An 18,028-nucleotide genomic window follows, 5' to 3' on the forward strand; every position below is an offset into this window, starting at 1 on the left:
CTAAAAAGCGTGGGTGGGCAGTGAACCAGTTACGAACCAGAGCAGCTCGGGTACCTGAGCTGCTCTGGGCCGTCTATCTGATCTGGTGGAATGAGTGTGTTGTGTTGGGTGTCCAGGAATGTGATCAGATGGGCAGTGTTGTAGGGGCCAAGGGTAGCATGGTGATGGATGAGTCAGTGTGCATATTTGAATGGAAGTGTGTTCCTTCCATTCAAAATTGTGCCAAATGCAGAGAATTGTGTGTAGTGTTTTGAAAAAAGTGTGTTTTAGAAGTGCAATTTGAGTGTAAAGCAGGAATTGTGCTTGTAGTTTAGCAGAATTGGTTCAGGGGGTTGGTGCATGAGTTACATGTTGTGGTCGTTGTGTCTCAAGTACCAGTATTTGTGTGTAAACAATTGAGAAAAACTGTTATGAAACCTTGCTAAATAAAAGTATTATTTTCTTTTTAAAAACAGTACTTACTCCAACATTTACAGTAGTGTATCTTGTACTAAATGATTACCATATTCATGTGCCATTTAAATACAATTTTAAATGCACAAATGAAAAATATGGTGTTTTGTTGTATAAAATAATTTATCTAGTTTATCGATCTCTTATCCCTTTTTAATTGTTTATTTATTTACCTATTTTTAACCGATTTTTCCCCTTTTCTTGCCATGAAAATAGCTCTATTGATGGCAGAAAACAAGTAAATAAATAAAACCATGTAAGTACCATTAATACCAAAAAATATTGTGGTGCTCCCCGTACCTTTCATTATTTATTAAAGAGACAGTTCCCCCAAAAAATGAAAATTCTGTCATTAATTACTCATCCTCATGTCGCCGACTCGTAAGACATTCGTTTATCTTCCGAACACAAATGAAGACCTTTTCAAAGAAATCGTGAGAGATTTCTGTCCCTCCATTGACAGTCTACACAACTAGCACTTTTTCACGCTTCATAAAGTTCACAAAGAGATTATAAAACTAATGCTTATGAATCAAGCGGTTTAGTAACATTTTTTTGAAGAGACACGATTGCTTTATATGATGAACAGATTGAATTTAGGCTTTTATTCACATATAAACATTGATCAGCGAACATGAAAAGAAGCTCAACCGAATCTACTTGTCACGCTCAAACAAACCTCTTGCGGAAGCTCAAACATGTTGCGTAACACGAGAATGAACCTCATTGGTTCTCACACGTCAAGCGAACATGCTTGAGCTTACATTTTCCACAACTGATGTATGAGTTGATGAATGTTTATATGTGAATTAAAGCCTAAATTCAATCTGTTCATCATATAAAGCGATTGTGTCTCTTCAGAAAATTTGAACTAAACCGATTAATTGTACGATATTTTTATGAACTTTCTGAAGCGTCAAAGTGTCAGTTGTGTAGCTGTCTATGGAGACTACAGAAAGCTCTCAAATTTCATTAAAAAGATCTTCATTTGTGTTCCGAAGTTCAACGAAAGTCTTACAGGTTTGGAACGACATTAGGTTAAGTAATTAATGACAGAATTTTCATTTTTGGGTGAACTATCCCTTTAAATATGTTTGGCTAGTTTAATCCATTTACTACTTTATACCATGTTTAAATCCTGTCCACAAAATTGGATTTTCCCTCAACATCAGCGAAGAATATGCAAAAAAAAAGTCATTCCATTTGGTTCTGATGTGGTGCCAATGTTTGAGTGCACAACAAAGCACATTCAACTCAAAAAGGGCCCAGAAAACAGCAGGATATGATTCGATTAGTTTTTAGTCTTTCAGCGCCCCCTAGTGTTTCTTCTGGAGACCCTTTTGAAGTGTGTAAGTGTGAATTATGAGTGTCACAAAGGACAAAGAACCACACAAATAAAACATTAACACTTTTATAATTCTCTCTCACACCCCAGTCACACAAACCCTTTCATATGCCATAAGTGTGCGCGTGTCTGTTAAACTGTCAGAACTTACATATGAAAATAGACTTCCTCTTTATCGTGAGAACATAAGTATATATTTTGTGGCTGCTAATTTTACGACCGCACATTTTATTTGCCTGTGCTGCAATTCCGAAACATCATCGGCCGTAAAACACCACTAGTCACCAGACTAGCCGGAGGACAAGGCGTGTATGCGTGCTTTCAGAACCAGATGTTACTGTGATTTACTGATGATGACTGTTAAATATGAGCCACCGCAACAAAAGTGAAATCGAAGCCCCCTTCTTTTCATTCTGACATCATACTATTGTAAAAATGGAGTTTGGAGAGTGACTGATTCAGGCTAATACCTGTAATTTTTTTATCATTGTGTTCTTCTCTTCCAATTAAGTGTCCTGGAAACTACCACATTATTAAAAGTGTCTACGAATTCTGTCATTCCCTACAGATGACCCTTTGTTACTAGACTTATAACCTATAAGCTGTTTGTTAGAAGAAAATGTTTGGGAGAGGTAAATCTTCTAAAATAACATCTTTAAATTTTGTGTGTGCGTGTATATATTGTTTAAAATAATTGGTTTGAACACTTTTGAATCAGTATTGGCCGTTGCAGTTTTTTGCTGTTGAGTATTTTGATTGGCTGGAAGGTGTGATTGATAGCATTTGCTGTCCAATAGCAGGAGCTGCAGAAAGGCCTGTGTGAGGAGAAGGAGGAGGCTCAAGCCAGAGTGAGACAGCTTGAGCAAGACCTGCTAGAAATCACACAAAAAGCTGTTCTTAAAGAGACCGAACTGGACTGGTAAGGCCCATACACACATTACCTGACATTAATATAATTAATGTTATTTACATATTTACAGTGGGTTCCAAACATCTGAGACAACTAGTTAAAATGCTTTTATTGTGGATTTTTTTTATTTATTTATCTGACTGCATTGTCAGATTATTATTATGTTTTTATCTCTGACTGAATACTTCCTAAATTGTAACATTTGAAACAAGAATTTTCTGTAAAGCTGCTTTGAAACAATATGTATTGTGAAAGGTGCTATAAAAATAGATTTTTCTATTATCAGCATGACAATTTGAGGGAAAATTGATTTGAAGAAGTAACATGAATTTCACAAGATTTAATGCTTTAATGACTTCAGCACTTATAAAGCCTGATGATCATGTTCTCCAGAATGATTTGAGATGATCATCCAAAGGTGAGCGGAGGCAAAAACATCTGATCATTTGTGCAGAAGGGTTCATGTGATCAGTGTCACTCACAAAATTTGATTACTTGATTTGTGACACACACAAAAAATCGTAATTTTATTCCATAATGTTTCGGGTTATTTTCAGGTTTGAATTTGATTTTGAATCCCAGACTTTTATTCTCTGTACTATATATGGAAAGGGAAGGATTTATATGCTGTATTTAGGTTTTTGTGTCGTCCAGTTTAAAAAACAGGCTGCAGAAGGTGATTTCTGAGAGGGACGGTCTTCAAGCTCAACTGAAGAATGAGAGAGACGAGAGGGATCTTTACAAAGTGAGTGTGTGTGGTATCTGCAGGTTATAAAGTGTGATTGATCAGTCGTATGTCATGCATTGATCCGCGTTGTGTGTGCACACTTGCAGTCTCATGTGCGCAGCGCCGAGCTGGAAAACACTAAACTCAGTGCAGAGCTGCAGATGCTGAAGGCAGTGGAGCTGAACAGAGAGGTCACCATCGCACAGTACCAGGAGGAACTGCACAGACTACGCACGGATAGAGACACACACCCCACTGATGCCGTAAGAGACGTCTGTTTAAAGAATGTATGAAGACTTCAGGTGCAAAAACCATCTGACATTTTTCTTTTAAATGAGCATTTTATCAGGCTCCTATGTTTAGGTTCAGTAATTTCACTTTAATGGCAATGAAAAGGTTGTTAGTCAGTTATTGAAATGCCTTGTTTTAGAAAATGTCACTGATAAGAGTATAATTAAAAACATTAGAATTCTCATTTAAAAGAAAAATATCAGACTTGGTTTTTGCAATTGAGGTCTTCATATGCAAATACAATAAATGTATTGTATATTCATATACACAACCAGCCAAAGGTTTGAATAATTAAGTTTTTTTGTTTGTTTTTTTAAATGTTGTTGAAAGAAGTCAGTTTTACTCACAGAGGCTGCATTTATTTGCACAGAAAAAACAGTAATATTGTCGAAATATTAAAAGAACTGTTTTCTGTTGTAATATGTTTTAGAATGTAATTTATTCCTGCCATGAAAAAGCTGAATTTTCAACAGTTAGTACTTCAGTCTTCAGTGTCACATGATCCTGCAGAAATCATTCTAATATGCTGATCAGTGTTGAAAACGTTTCCGTGATACATTTCCATTCAAAAGTTTGAGGTAAGAAAAGAAAAAAAAGCAATTTGTACTTTTATTCAGCAAGGATGCATTAAATTGATCAAAAGTGACATTTATAATGTTATAAAATATTTATATTGAAAATAAATGTGATTATTTTGAACTTTACATTCATCAAAGAATTCCACGAAAATATTAAGCAGAGGAAATAATAATAATAATAATTGAGCACCATCAGCATAGAATGATTTGTGAAGGATCATGTGACACTGAAGACTGGAGTAATGATGCTGAAAATACAGCTTTGCTATCACAGGAATTTTTCATAATATTACTATTTTACTGTATTTTGAATAAATTAAATGCAGCTTTGATGAGCATAAGAGACTTTAAAAAATATATATTGAAAATCAAAATTATTCCAATTAATTATCATCTTAATTATTCCACTTTAGTGTGAATCATGCGTCCTCTTTCTAATCCATTTGTGTGCATCTCCAGGGTCTCAAAGAGCGGTTGCGTCAAGCTGAGGAGCAGCTCCAGGCCACGCGGCAACAGGCGGCCATGTTGGGTTCTGAGTTACGTGACGCCTCCGGCGGGCGAGATCGCACCATGGCTGAGCTGTACCGTGCCCGTCAGGAGGCTGAAGACCTACGAGCCCGTTTAGCTGAAGCCCAGGAAGAATGCAGGCATGCTCATAATCAGCTGGACAGGATGAGAAGTCAGGCATCACAGGAAGTGGTAACCACAACTGACCTTTCCTTATGTTTATTTGACTGTGAAGATCTATTAATAACAATATAAAGAACTCATGGATTGTTTAGACCCAATGTGAACTGAGAGATAACTCTCTTATGGTTTATTTTAATTTCAGGACAGGGCTGGAGTGGGTGTGGCGTCAGAGCTGGAGGCGGAGTTACAAAAGGAGGTTGAGGAGCTAAAGCTGCGTCTGAATATGGCTGCAGAACATTACAAAGAGAAATACAGAGAGTGCCAACGGTTACGAAGACAAGTCACCAAACTAACTCAGCAACAGGAGACGCAGCAGGGGGTGAGTTACTGCAGTTTTGGCTCCACCCAGTTGCATTGTTCACGAAAACGCAACAATTAATCTTATGCTCTTAGAATGATGAAAGACCTTGTAGAGCTTGACATCAAGTTCTGAGAGAAATCCTAAAAATATTGCACATGTTTTAGGACTCTAGCAGGAATGATGCCTCTACAGAGACCACACTGGAGTTACACACACCAGATGCAGAGACACCTCCCACAGGTATTGACATGCTCAGAAATTAATCTCCATCACACATCATCAAACTACTTCCGATATATAACCGAACGTTCGTAGAAGTTCATTTACAAAGAATTCGAAGTCAGTAATAAAAGATTTCGGGTCAGTAAGATTTTGTCTTATAAAGAAATAAATCATTTTATTCATTAAAGGGTGCATTAAACCAATCAAAAGATCAAAAGTGACAGTAGAGACATTTTATAATGTTACAAAAGATTTCTATTCCAAATAAATGCCGTTCTTTTGAACTTTATATTCATCAAGGAACCCTGAAAATCACAGTTTCAGCAAAAATATTAAGCAGCACCACTATTTTCAACGTTGATAATAATAAGAAATGTTTCTTGAGCATCAAATCCGCATATTAGAATGATTTATGAAGGATCATGTGACACTGAAGACTGGAGTAATGATGCTGAAAATTCAGCTCAGCCAACACAAGAATACATTTCATTGTAAAATAATCAAACCGAAAACAGTCATTTTAAATTGTAATAATATTTTACGACATAACTTGTTTATTATATATATTTATTCCAATAGTTCATAGTAGTGTCATCTGAAGCATATTGATATTTCTCAAAAAATGTAAAGTACATTTCAAATATAGGCCAATATATCTGTTATTGCCTTCAAAATGTACATTATTGTTTGTTATTGGCTGTTATTGTTATTGCATTATCATCTTATATTTGAAAGATCAACATCCTGCTGAGATCAAACCTGCCTTGCAAAGAGATGCTGAGAGACAGAGGGATGATGAAGGTAGACCTGGACAGGAGGAGAAGGAAGATGAAGAGGAGGAGGAGGAGGAGGAGGAAGATGATGATGAAGAGGAGGAGGAGTGCAGTGTGTCAGTAGAAGCTGAGCTTGCCTGCATGGAGGAGAAATGGAGAGAGCAGTGCACCGTCAATGAAAACCTGAAGCTCCTGCTAGCCAATGAGGAGAAGCGATTTCAAGTATGTAAACACACACAAAGAGGCACATACATGATTCACGTTCCTTTAATCCCACAGAGAAGAGCCAGCCACACATACATACATTCATTTGCGTAGAACAAAAACTTCCACGGGTTGATTTTTTTTTAGGTCCGTTTCACTGAGGTATCACATTTCCGTCAGTCGTGTGTGTGCGCAACGGAACTCATAAAGGACAGAGCTGGCCAAGCAGAAAGGAGGTCACAAAGGTCTCTTCTTGTCTGAGTATTTAGACAAAGCTGGAGACACCATCAAAAGGAAAGTCTTTTATTTACAGCGTGTTTAAACCCGTACACACTTTCTCACCGGATGCTTTATGACTGTTTACTTCAGAGCAGGGTAAGATCTTAGTAAAGCCATTTCAACTAAACTTCAAACCCAAACACGCATTTACAAGATGATAACTCAGAAAGAGAGAAAGAGAATGAGATCAGCAGAAAATAAGCTAGTAATGTTTGCTTTCTTTTTCTGTTAGATGATAGATCTCTAGTTACAAAGACATAGTAAGGAGGTTGCAGGCAGCCCATTCATCAATTTGTCTCAGTTATACATACTATCAGCTCAAACCTGACGTCTCAGTTCACCAAAAATGTTTTAAATACGAACCCTAATTCGTAAGCCATGGATTGTTTTTTTTTTGTTTTGTTTTTTTGTAAAATGCAAAAAGAGATGTTTAATAGATTGTCCAGGCTCTTTTTGATACAACAGTGAATGTCAAAATCCAAAAATGTCTATAGTCTATTATACACTACCGTTCAAAAGTTAGGGGTCAGTATGTTTTAAAGAAATGAATTCTTTTATTCTGCGAGGACACATTAAATTGATCAAAAAGTGACAGCAGAGACATTCATAATGTTACAAAAAAATAAGGTAACACTTGATTTTACAGTGTCATTGTTACATATGTTACATGTAGTTGCTATAGTAATAACTATTAATTATGCATAATTACATGCAACTAACCCTAATCCTAACCCTTTAGTAAGTACATGTAGTTACTTAATATTACTGAGTATTTAAATATATAATTACAGTGTAACAAAGACACCTTAAAATAAAGTCGTAACAAAATTTTTTATTTTAAATGCTGTTCATTTGAACTTTCTGTTCATCCAATAATCCTAAAAAAAAGGATTCCACAAATATATTAAGCAGCACAATTGTTTTCATCATTAATAATAATTAAATGTTTTTAAGAGGCATATTAGAATGACTTCCTAAGGATCATATGCCACTAAAGACTGGGATAAATTACATTTTAAAATACGTAAAAAATAACTTGTTTCCACTGTATTTTTGATCAAATAAATGTTGCCTTGTTGAGCATAAGAGACTTCTTTCAAAAACATAAAAATGTCTTTACCATCCAACCCTCTACAATGCGAGTAAATTACTCACATATGTGACCAAATTTCACGAGAGGCTACTAAAAAATGTCTTTAAGTAACCAATGGCTAGTAAATTGTACAATCACAGTTACCTGTAATTGAGTTAGAGGCAAAAAATAAATTTAGCTCAGATTTAATTCCATTGCCTGCTGAGCTTTACACACCATCGCTTGGCTGAGAGCGCCCTCTGTCGCTTTCTCACACACACACACACACACACACACACACACACACACACACACACACACACACACACACACACACACACACACACACACACACACACACACACACACCGTGAGAGATAGAGAGAGCACATGCAGGGCTTGTTGACTGAACTGTCTCTGTCCCGATCGGAACAGTGCTGTGTCGTCATGAAAGTTTATCAAATGCATGCGTTTTTAAGCCTTGACAATTTAAACATTCAAGCGCAAGAAGACACAAAAGATAACTTGTGCACGCTGTGTGAGAAGTTTTGTGTGCGCAAACTGCACATCTGGAGCACGTGCCCATAAAGCTGCGTGACATCACGCAAATGCTGAATTGAGCTCTCTTTCACATCTTCTTGCGCTTGAACGGACAATTTCACACTGAATTATGTCAAAATGCCAGCCTTGGTGAGTATCATAGTAAACATAGTAGGTTGCGTGTTAAGTGAACGTAAACAGTCGAGAAATAAAACGCATGTGTACAGTATCAGTATATTGGATCCCTGCATTATATCTTAAAGTGACAGCAGCCTAATATTCCTTCTGCTGTCTGTGTTTTCAATGTTAAAGGGATAGTTCACTTTGAAATTAAATTTTGGTATGTTTTAGCTTACCTCAAGGCCATCCAAGATGTAGGTGTCTTTTTTTCCGCAGTAGTTTCAATCTTGATATTTTTAGGTCAAACCGTTCTTGTCTGTCAGTCGTATAATGCAGGTCTATGGTCACTGTCTCAAAGAGCATGCACAGTCCAAATTAAAACAGTTCCCCATCGTCCAAATTAAACAATTCCCCATCGTAAGTACACATTAATGGCCTAAGACACGAAACGAGCGGTTTGTGTGAGAAAACGAACAGTATTTATATCGTTTTTACCTCTTGTAACACAGCCACGTCCAAGTGATCTGAGGGCGCGAGCGCATCCTGGTGTGTGACGTGTGCGCAGACTGGTGCATAGAAATATATACACTAGATGTCGCCTTGGCTACAGCAGTTCTTTGGAACGAATGTCTTTAATGCGACATCTAGTGTATATATATCTATGCACCAGTCTGCGCACACGTCACACAGCAGGAAGCGCCCGCGCCCTCACAAAAAAAAATCACTCAATGCTCTTGACAGAATAACTTTAACAAGGATTCATCTATATTTAATTTATACAGTGAAGACTATGCAGTGAGTGTTTTTTTTATTTATTTTTTTACACATTTGATTACTTCATTAAATTTCTCTACATAATCTACCTAATCTGTATCTAACTACTGTTAAATCTACCTGAAAAACCTTTCTTTGCATCTTTGTTCTGTTGTGTTTATTTGTGCTATTGCTTGTAGCTTCATTTTATGTTCTTATTTTATTACACTGTTTACTTTAATAGTTTTTAAATGTATATTTTATATTTATATTTAATATTACTTTTATGTAGAATTTTTTTATTTGCATTGTTCTTGCATTTCATGTAAAAAGTCTGCCGAGCAAGATAAAAAAATGTACTAGCCAATGGCGACTCGAGCTTCAGTGTGTCCGTACGGAGAGGGTTGCCATCCCCCAGCGTGTGACCTCTAAAAAATTGTTTAAAAAAAAACTTGAACCAGTCATTTCTAAAGACATGGAAAATTAATCAAAATTTGTTGGTCAGAAAATGTCAGAGGCCATCCAAATTCTGAGATACATAAAATATCAAGGTTAAACTTCTATAACGACTTCTCGTCCATGTTTACACAAATTCTGGAATTTAAAGGTGTGTCGGTTAAGCTCTGTAACACTCGCGGCAGCAAAGCAATTGCAGTCTGTATGTTTGAGCTGCCCAACCCGGTCGACCATAACAACATTGGCTCAAACAATGATGAGTTATTGATGTATGACTTTTTGCAACTCTAACTGGTGCCTCTAGTGATTTAGAACTACACACTTCACTTTCAGGTGCAGCTATAAAATATATGTCCAGATGTCACACAAATTAAATCATATAAATTCCTTCATAGACTCAGGTGTCAGAGAAGGACAGAGAGGTGTCCGCTCTGAGGGAAAGTCTTGTGGTGGTGACCAGGGAGAAGGAAAGACTGGAAAAGGTAAGCATTTATAGTATAAACCTGTTCTTGTCATTTTTGTTCTTCTGAACAGTTTGTTGCTGTATACTTGTGTCTTTTGCTCTTTATTTGCTATTCAAAAAGCTCTAATATTTTCCAAAGCTTGTATTATTAGCTCTATCGGCTAAATGTTAACGAGTATATTTAAATATGAAATACTTTAATTTGATTCTCAGCAGGTAAGACACTGAAATCAGATTGAGTGTGAATGTTTGAGCCCCAAGAGTCATGGCTAAATGCCACATTCGGTTCCCTGATTACCCATCAGCACTTGTGTTAAATGTTAAATGTGTGAATAATTCTTCTAATCATGGCTTACGGATATGGGGTCAAAGGAGCGGGGAAGAAAGAAAACGAGAAAGAGTAAAAAAAGGAAAATGAGTTATATTCTGTGCAAGTAGTATTTAAAGACTGGTAATATTGAATATGTATTACATTAGTACTCAACATTTCAGTTTCTTTGGTTGGAATTTATTGGCCAAAAGAAGTTTTATTCAGTTTCTTGTAGTGTTTAAATAGCCTGTGTCTCATTTGTAACATTCATAATGAGATTATTGCAGTTTTCAGCAAACCTTTAGCAATTTCAGTCATTTCTTAGTGGTTACAAATTTGTATTAGCTAGTTGTACTGATGTTATAAGTGTCTCCTGTCGCGTATGTTGAGAACTCGCTTTGTGATCATATGAGATGCATTCTACAAATCATTTTGTTGACTCTTTGTTTCTCTTACAGGAGTTGCGGCAGTGTATGAACAGAGGAGAGACAGCAGGGAGTCGGAATTCAAAGGTCAGAGAGCCAGTGGTGCTGCGTTACCCACTGCCGTATCCACAAGACCCGCCTCCTCTTCCACTGGTGCCCCAACAGCCTGCTGAACTGCAGTACGGGAACCCCTATTCAGAGCAAGAGACCCGGGGTGGGTGCACCCTTCAGTCTGCTATTATTATTTTTTTATTTTATAAACCCATTTCCAGAAAATTTCGGACATTTTGTAAAATGCATTGAAACCCACAATCAATGATTTTGTTAATTCTCTTGAACTTTTTTTTTTTTTCAGAAAAGTTTTCCAATGTTTTCACTAACCAACATAATTGTATTTTGTAAATATAAACTATTTTTGATTTTGATGGCTGAAACACACTACAAAAAAAGTTGGGACAGAGGCAAAATAAAAGTGGAAAGATTATAGAATATAATCCAAGTTAAACTTTTTAAAACAGTCCACAATGAGCAGGTAATAGGTGTGGGTATCGTGGTTGACTGTAAAAGAGCTTCTCAGTCTTTGCAAGCAAAGATGGGTCATGGCTCATCACTTTGTGCCAAATATCATGAGAGAATTGTCAAACAATTCTAAAATCACATTTCTCAATGCAAGATTGCAAAGAATTTATGTCTTTCACCATTGACTTTCATCAGCGACAGGTGCAAAAGCAAACATCTGTTATGGTATGAGGTGCATCAGTGTAAACGGCATGAGTGACTTTCATGTGTGTGAAGGTACTGTATGTACATTGATGTGGTGTAGGCGTAGGCGTATATTTGGATTGTACAGAGACCTCTGGCCATCAAGATGACATCTTTCCTGGGAAGCAAGACAATGCCAGGCCTCATTCAGCATGTTCTACAACAGTGGTTTCTTAGACACTCTAGAGTGGATGTGCTTGACTGCAGTCCAGATCGGTCTCTTATTAAAAATGTATTGCTATCATCAAAAGCAGAATCAGACAACGACGATCGCGGACTGTTGAGCAGATGTTTTATATTAGGTGTGATTAGGCAAAGACAACGGTAATCATGCCTCTGTCCCAACTTTTTTGGAGTGTGTTGCTGCTAAATTAAGTTGGTCAGTGAAAACATTAGAAATATTTACTTACTTACTAAACAAAGGTTGAAGAGAATTAACAAATCACAGATTCTTGATTTTATTGCATTTTACAAAATGTCCCAACTATTCTGGAAATGGGGTTGTAAATAAATAATAAAATGTTTAATTTATTAACACATTAGTTAACTAGTAGTGAACTAAATTAGTTAACGTGAACTTACAATGAACAATACTTCTACAGCATTTATTAATCTCAACTTTTACTAATACATTTTTTAAATCAAAAGTTGCATCTGTTAACATTAGTTACTGCTACTAACATGAACAAGAACATTTTTATTATCTAACCTTCCGTGCCAGTCCTAGACTTCTGGGGGCCTTAATATTAGGAAATATATTTCTAAAGTATATAATATTTACTTCAGGGAAAAAAGCTAATGCTGTAAACTATACAGAGAACTCTCTCATTTGGTACATTACTATAATTAACTGTACATAAGAACTGAGTAACTGTACATTACATGAGACATGATACATTTCAGTAAGTTGTACTGTAACTTTCAACACACCTTTTGATATCCATGCATGTTTTCTCGTGTTATAACTTGTATTAAAGTGGTAGAAAATCTCGTGATAAAATGGACAGAATTTGAAATCTGAGACTTGGTTCTTATCAGAAGTAACAAAGCACAAAGCTCTTGGAGATTATTAGATGGGAGGCGCGTTATAAATAATTGTGTTATGTAGGGGAAAACTGGGTACCTGGCAACCCTGGGTACCTGGCAACCCTGGCTTGAACTACGGGTCATTCATAGCTCATAGGTTCAAATGAAGCCTGCTTTTTTTGTCGCTATTTTTTAACTGCTAATACGTTGTTGTTGCGTTAACATCGATAGCCCTGAATTCAACATGAGACTTATTCTCTTTACACACAGTATAAGTTGCACGTTTTTTTTCCGCGGCCTTTTGATTGATAGGATATAGTTGGCCCTGATCATTGGCTGTTTTTAAACAAATTTTCAACAATTACGAAAATAATTACTTTTTTCGGACGATATCGCTTATTGGCCTATAAATTGGTGCATCCCTAATTATTCATACACTAGCGTTCACAGGTTTAGGGTCAGTATGATTTTTTTATGTTTTTGAATACACCAAGGCTGTATTTATTTGAAAGATGAATTTTCAGCAGCCATTATTCCAGTGTTCAGTGTCACATGATCCTTCAGAAATCATTCTAATATGCTTATTTGCTGCTCAATAAACATTTGATAAGAAGTTTATCACTGATGATGTGTCTAAATTGCACCAGTGGGTGTTTTAGAAACTAGTATTCAGGATTATTTGATTAAAATGAAAGTATAAGAACACTATATATTTGAAATGACATGATAAATGTCTTTACTGTCACTTTTGATCAATTTAATTTAATAAAAGTATTCATTTCAATTTTTTTGACCCCAGTAGTTTGAACGGTGGTCTATATAAAAGTGTAGTAGAATTGTTTTTGACCAGAAAGTGTTAGTGGTATCAGTATCTAACTACTTATGTAATGTAATGTGACAACCCTGTTCAAAACTTGCTGAATTCTTGTTCCTCAGATGGAGCAGATGGGGCATTATCCCCAGAAGAAACCTGTCGCCCCCCTCCCTTGGCTCCACCACCTTGGGGCGGTCCTGTGGTCTGCAGTCAGCCATCACGCAGTCTCAGCCCCCCTGATGGCCTGGAGAATCCCCTTGAAGAGCGGCCCAATGTAAGGACAGTGGAAATATTTAGAAAGCACCAGAACAGCTTCTATTGTGTACATTATTTTGGCAGCTACATAGATGTACAATAGACATGATCTGATTTTAATGTAACTTCAAACTGCTATAAGTAGAGCTTGATGGGTAGAGCGTGTTTTAAACTGGACAGCATTATTTTTAAAGCAGTTGCTTATCTGCAGTACGTTGTTAAAACACATCCTGTGTCAGATGTTAGAATGACATTTAGCAGATGTTTTTGCGATGTTAAAACTTTAGATCAGTGATTTCCTTCTTTTTTTTCTTTTTTTTACAGCCCCATTGATAACACTCAAGTTTTTTTTTTTTTTTACTAATATTGTACTGCAAGAATTCTCAAACTTTTTTGTCTGTTGTTTTTACCATTTGACATAAATTGCTTTAAATTAATATTTCAATAATTTGACAATACATTTGCATGTTCGTGGTTTTCTGACGTTGGTCAACGGCCATATGACATTTAGTGTTTCATATTTTTTAGTGTTTTATTTTGATTTGTTTTTAAATTCATTTTAATTTTATAATTTAGTAAAAACGTATTTTAAAATTTATACTATATTTTTTTAAATCAGATGTTTTTTCACAGTAGGATCCAAAATTAATTCTCTTAGACAGCGATACGATATAAAGTGGTGCAGGTATGACGGTCGAACCCGGAAGTCTAATTCGCCGCTGGTTCCTTTGAGATTTTTCCTATGGGGTTTTATAATGGGGTTTTTCAATTTAATGTCAAAGTACAGTCAGGTTATGTTTACCACAGGCTTTATTTTACATATAAATTGAAAAACCCCATAGGAAAATCTAAAAGGAACCAGCGGCGAAACTTCCAGATTCTGACGTCATGCCTGCTCCACTGTATATGTATGTATATATTATGTGCCTATTTTACACAGCCAATTAGATTTTACAGCCTGTTGGAACACGCATGCCACTTTGAGAGAAATGTGTTGTAACAGTTGACAGAGATTGTTTGTAGATGTAAAGAAATAAAGGTGCATCTTAAAAATAAACATCGATTTTTATACTGTAGCATCGATACATTGTATCACTAGTCATTTAATCAACATATCTATCCACATCGATGTTGAAGCTTAATGTAAGCTTCAGAGATAATAACTGGGTGTTATTGTGTCAGTCTTTCAATTGATATGTGGCAATTATTTTTTTGTAACTCTTCAGCAACTGCTTGTGACTACTTCTTCCTTTCTTTCCGTTTTCAACCCTTCCTCTTGACTTGCACCTTGTCGTCCTTTGATTCAAACTCTTTCCCTTTCTTTTTCTTTTTCCGTCTTCTCTTCCTCACTGCCCTCTGCATTCCCCGCACCCTCAGACCTCAGTTCATAGGTGAAAACAGAGGTGGTTAATTTGCATGAAACGGCAATTAAGCCGCTCTCTTTTGAGCTCGTTAGTGGATTAGAGTGACGAGGGTAGAGGCTCGTTAGAGAGAGATGTTGACGAGGGCTATGCTAATTGGCTGGGGGTGCCGGCCTGTGATATTTGAGGGTGCATATCGGCACTGACCCCTTTCTCCTCCTTTCTCGTTTGCTGCGTTAAAAGCCCATTAACCTTTGCAGGAAGCCGGCTGTGTGCAGACAGGCGTGGCTTTTCGTCGAAAGTGTGGGTGTGTGTGTGTGTCTGAGAGATCATAGCTGTTATGTCTTAATAGAGAGGCGACAGCTAGCTAAATGTGTCCGCTGAAGAACATAGTATTGTTATGTCTCAGTCAAGAAGAAATTATTTCATTTTGGTTTTATGTCTTTCTTAGGGAGGTGATGGTGAGGCCCCTGCAGTCTGTGATCATCAGAGCCTGGAATCTAATGAGAGCCACACAAGCTTCTGCTTTGACACCAGGTAAATGTTTAGAATTGCATGTTACCATACTATTCGTACTATGTTTGCAGTATGTATACTGTATGCCGTTCGTATGCACAGAATACCTAGAAGTTAGACTGGGTAAACCCAGCTCGATCTGCCGGCGATTTGATTTCGCCCTGCAGCTCAGGCTGGAAACCTGTACATTTTTCGATCCTGCAACCGTTACAAATCTGCGGGGACCAATCACAAACTGGCTTATCCACCTGGCGCCCTATTGCCGTGTTTAACACAATGACGATAGAGAAGCAATGTACGTCACCCGGATCGTTGGTCTGATTGGTTGAAGGACTATCCAATTGCGTACAGCAGGGGTGCCCAATCCTGCTCCTGGCGATCGACTGTCCTGCACAGTTCATCTCCAACCCTAATCAAACACACCTGAAGCAACCAATTAAGGTCTTCAGAGCACGTCAGGATTACATGAAAATTAACGGCAGGTGTGTTTGATTAGGGTTGGAGATGAACTGTGCAGGACAGTCGATCGCCAGGAGCAGGATTGGGCACCCCTGGCGTACAGAGTCATTTGAACTATGCCCGTTGATCACGCCTCTTGTGGAGTAGAAAATACAGAGCAGACTCCCCAGACTAATGTTCAATCTTAAAAGATTGAGCTTGGTCTGGTGATAGCCAGACTACCTAGAAGTACTATATTTGCAAAATCTGTGGTATATAACAAAGCACACTGCGTGAACTACTGTATCCAACATTGCAATGCTATGGACTTGACTTTCCATTTCCAAAGTGACAAATGACTAGTAATAACAGTTTTTGTTTTATTTTATTTTGAAACTTAATATTTTATTTTATTTTATTTTATTTTGTGTACTGAAATTAAACTAAAATTGTGCTTTAAAATGAGAGCAGAAAGCTTTAGGTCAGGGCTGGGCAACTCAGTCCCTGAGATCTGCTTTCCTTCAGAGTTTAGCTCCAATCCTGATCATTTACTCACCCTCATGTCGATCCAAACCCATACGACTTTCGTTCATCTTCGGAACACAAATGAAGATATTTTTAATGAAATCGGAGAGATTTTTGTCCCTTTATTGACAGTCTACGCAACTAGCACTTTGACGCTTCAAAACGTTCATAAAGAGATCGTAAAACGAATCCATATGAATTGAGCGGTTTAGTCCAAATTTTCTGAAGAGACACGATCGCTTTATATGATGAACAGATTGAATTTACGCTTTTATTCACATGTAAACATTCATCAACGCAAACATCAGTTATGGTCAATGGAAGCTCAAGAGCCAATGAAGTTCATTCTCATGTTACACTGCACAATTGAGCTTTAGCAAGAACAAATTAGTTTTTTTCTCGCACGTCAAGCAAGTTTGGTTGAGCTTCTTTTTGTGTTCACTAATCAATGTTTATGTGTGAATAAAAGCCTAAATTCAATCTGTTCATCATATAAAACGATCATGTCTCTTCAGAAAAATTTGGACTAAACCGCTTAATTCATATGCATTAGTTTTACGATCTCTTTATGAACTTTTTGAAGCGTCAAAGTGGTAGTTGTGTAGACTGTCAATGAAGGGACACAAATGTCTTAAGATTTCCTTTCATTTGTGTTTCGAAGATGAATGAAAGTCTTACAGGTTTGGAAAGACGTGTCTTTTGGGTGAACTGACCCTTTAATTAGCTGGTTCAGGTGTGTTTGATTAGTATTGAACGTTTTAATTAGTATTAAAATATTTTTACCCAAAATCTAAAAATGTTAGATGCCTATTTCTAAGATGAAAACTGTCAGAGAACGGTCATTTGCTGAATGAACATGCAGGTTGAGGCCATGTGACAATGAAGCATACAATTTTTACAGATGAATAGTTTGTTCTAACTCCTTTATTATATTGTAGATACTACAGTATATTAGTTGTAGTGTGCAGCAGTTTTTGTGGAAATCAATGAAAATGAGAAATGTTGCCTTGGCAACTGCACTGTAACTGAATAAAAGAAGTGTTTCTTTATTTCAGTTAATGTTTAGTTTATTTCAAGTAATGAAAAAGTTTTTTATTTTAGTTTTAGTTAATAATAATTACCCATGTAATGCATTAACCAATTAGCTTAGTTTGTAACTCGATTGAGTATTGATCATTTTTTTTAGTTTTTTATCTGACTGCTAAAAGTTAAGACATTTTATACACAAAATGGGGATAAAATGCTTTTTTCCCCCATCTGAGATAATAACTGAGTACCACTTGCTGAATAAACAGTCAACATAGTGAGATGTGACAGTTTAGCATACTATGGTTTAAACTAGTGCTGTCAAATCGATTAATTGTGATTAATCGCATCGAACATAAAAGTTTGTAAATATATGTATGTGTGTGTGTGTCT

The 18,028-nt window shown here is 36.6% G+C and overlaps 1 protein-coding gene across 3 annotated transcripts in view; it reads left to right on the top strand.

Moving 5' to 3' along the window:
• Nucleotides 1–18,028, top strand: part of tax1bp1a (Tax1 (human T-cell leukemia virus type I) binding protein 1a) — a 35,858-nt gene that overhangs the window by 13,266 nt on the left and 4,564 nt on the right. For 2 of the 3 annotated variants that reach the window (XM_081377168.1, XM_081377167.1), the window contains 11 exons: nucleotides 2,596–2,717; nucleotides 3,363–3,453; nucleotides 3,543–3,698; nucleotides 4,764–5,003; nucleotides 5,137–5,313; nucleotides 5,460–5,535; nucleotides 6,253–6,512; nucleotides 10,110–10,196; nucleotides 10,946–11,126; nucleotides 13,637–13,788; nucleotides 15,582–15,667. In XM_081377168.1, the coding sequence (XP_081233294.1) occupies nucleotides 2,596–2,717; nucleotides 3,363–3,453; nucleotides 3,543–3,698; nucleotides 4,764–5,003; nucleotides 5,137–5,313; nucleotides 5,460–5,535; nucleotides 6,253–6,512; nucleotides 10,110–10,196; nucleotides 10,946–11,126; nucleotides 13,637–13,788; nucleotides 15,582–15,667 (1,628 nt within the window). The remainder of the gene's footprint in view (nucleotides 1–2,595; nucleotides 2,718–3,362; nucleotides 3,454–3,542; nucleotides 3,699–4,763; nucleotides 5,004–5,136; nucleotides 5,314–5,459; nucleotides 5,536–6,252; nucleotides 6,513–10,109; nucleotides 10,197–10,945; nucleotides 11,127–13,636; nucleotides 13,789–15,581; nucleotides 15,668–18,028) is intronic. The other variant, XM_081377169.1, reaches the window with a different exon arrangement.

Source organism: Scardinius erythrophthalmus (genome assembly GCF_964197995.2).
Source record: "Scardinius erythrophthalmus genome assembly, chromosome: 10".
In the NCBI taxonomy this organism is placed as follows: domain Eukaryota; kingdom Metazoa; phylum Chordata; class Actinopteri; order Cypriniformes; family Leuciscidae; genus Scardinius; species Scardinius erythrophthalmus.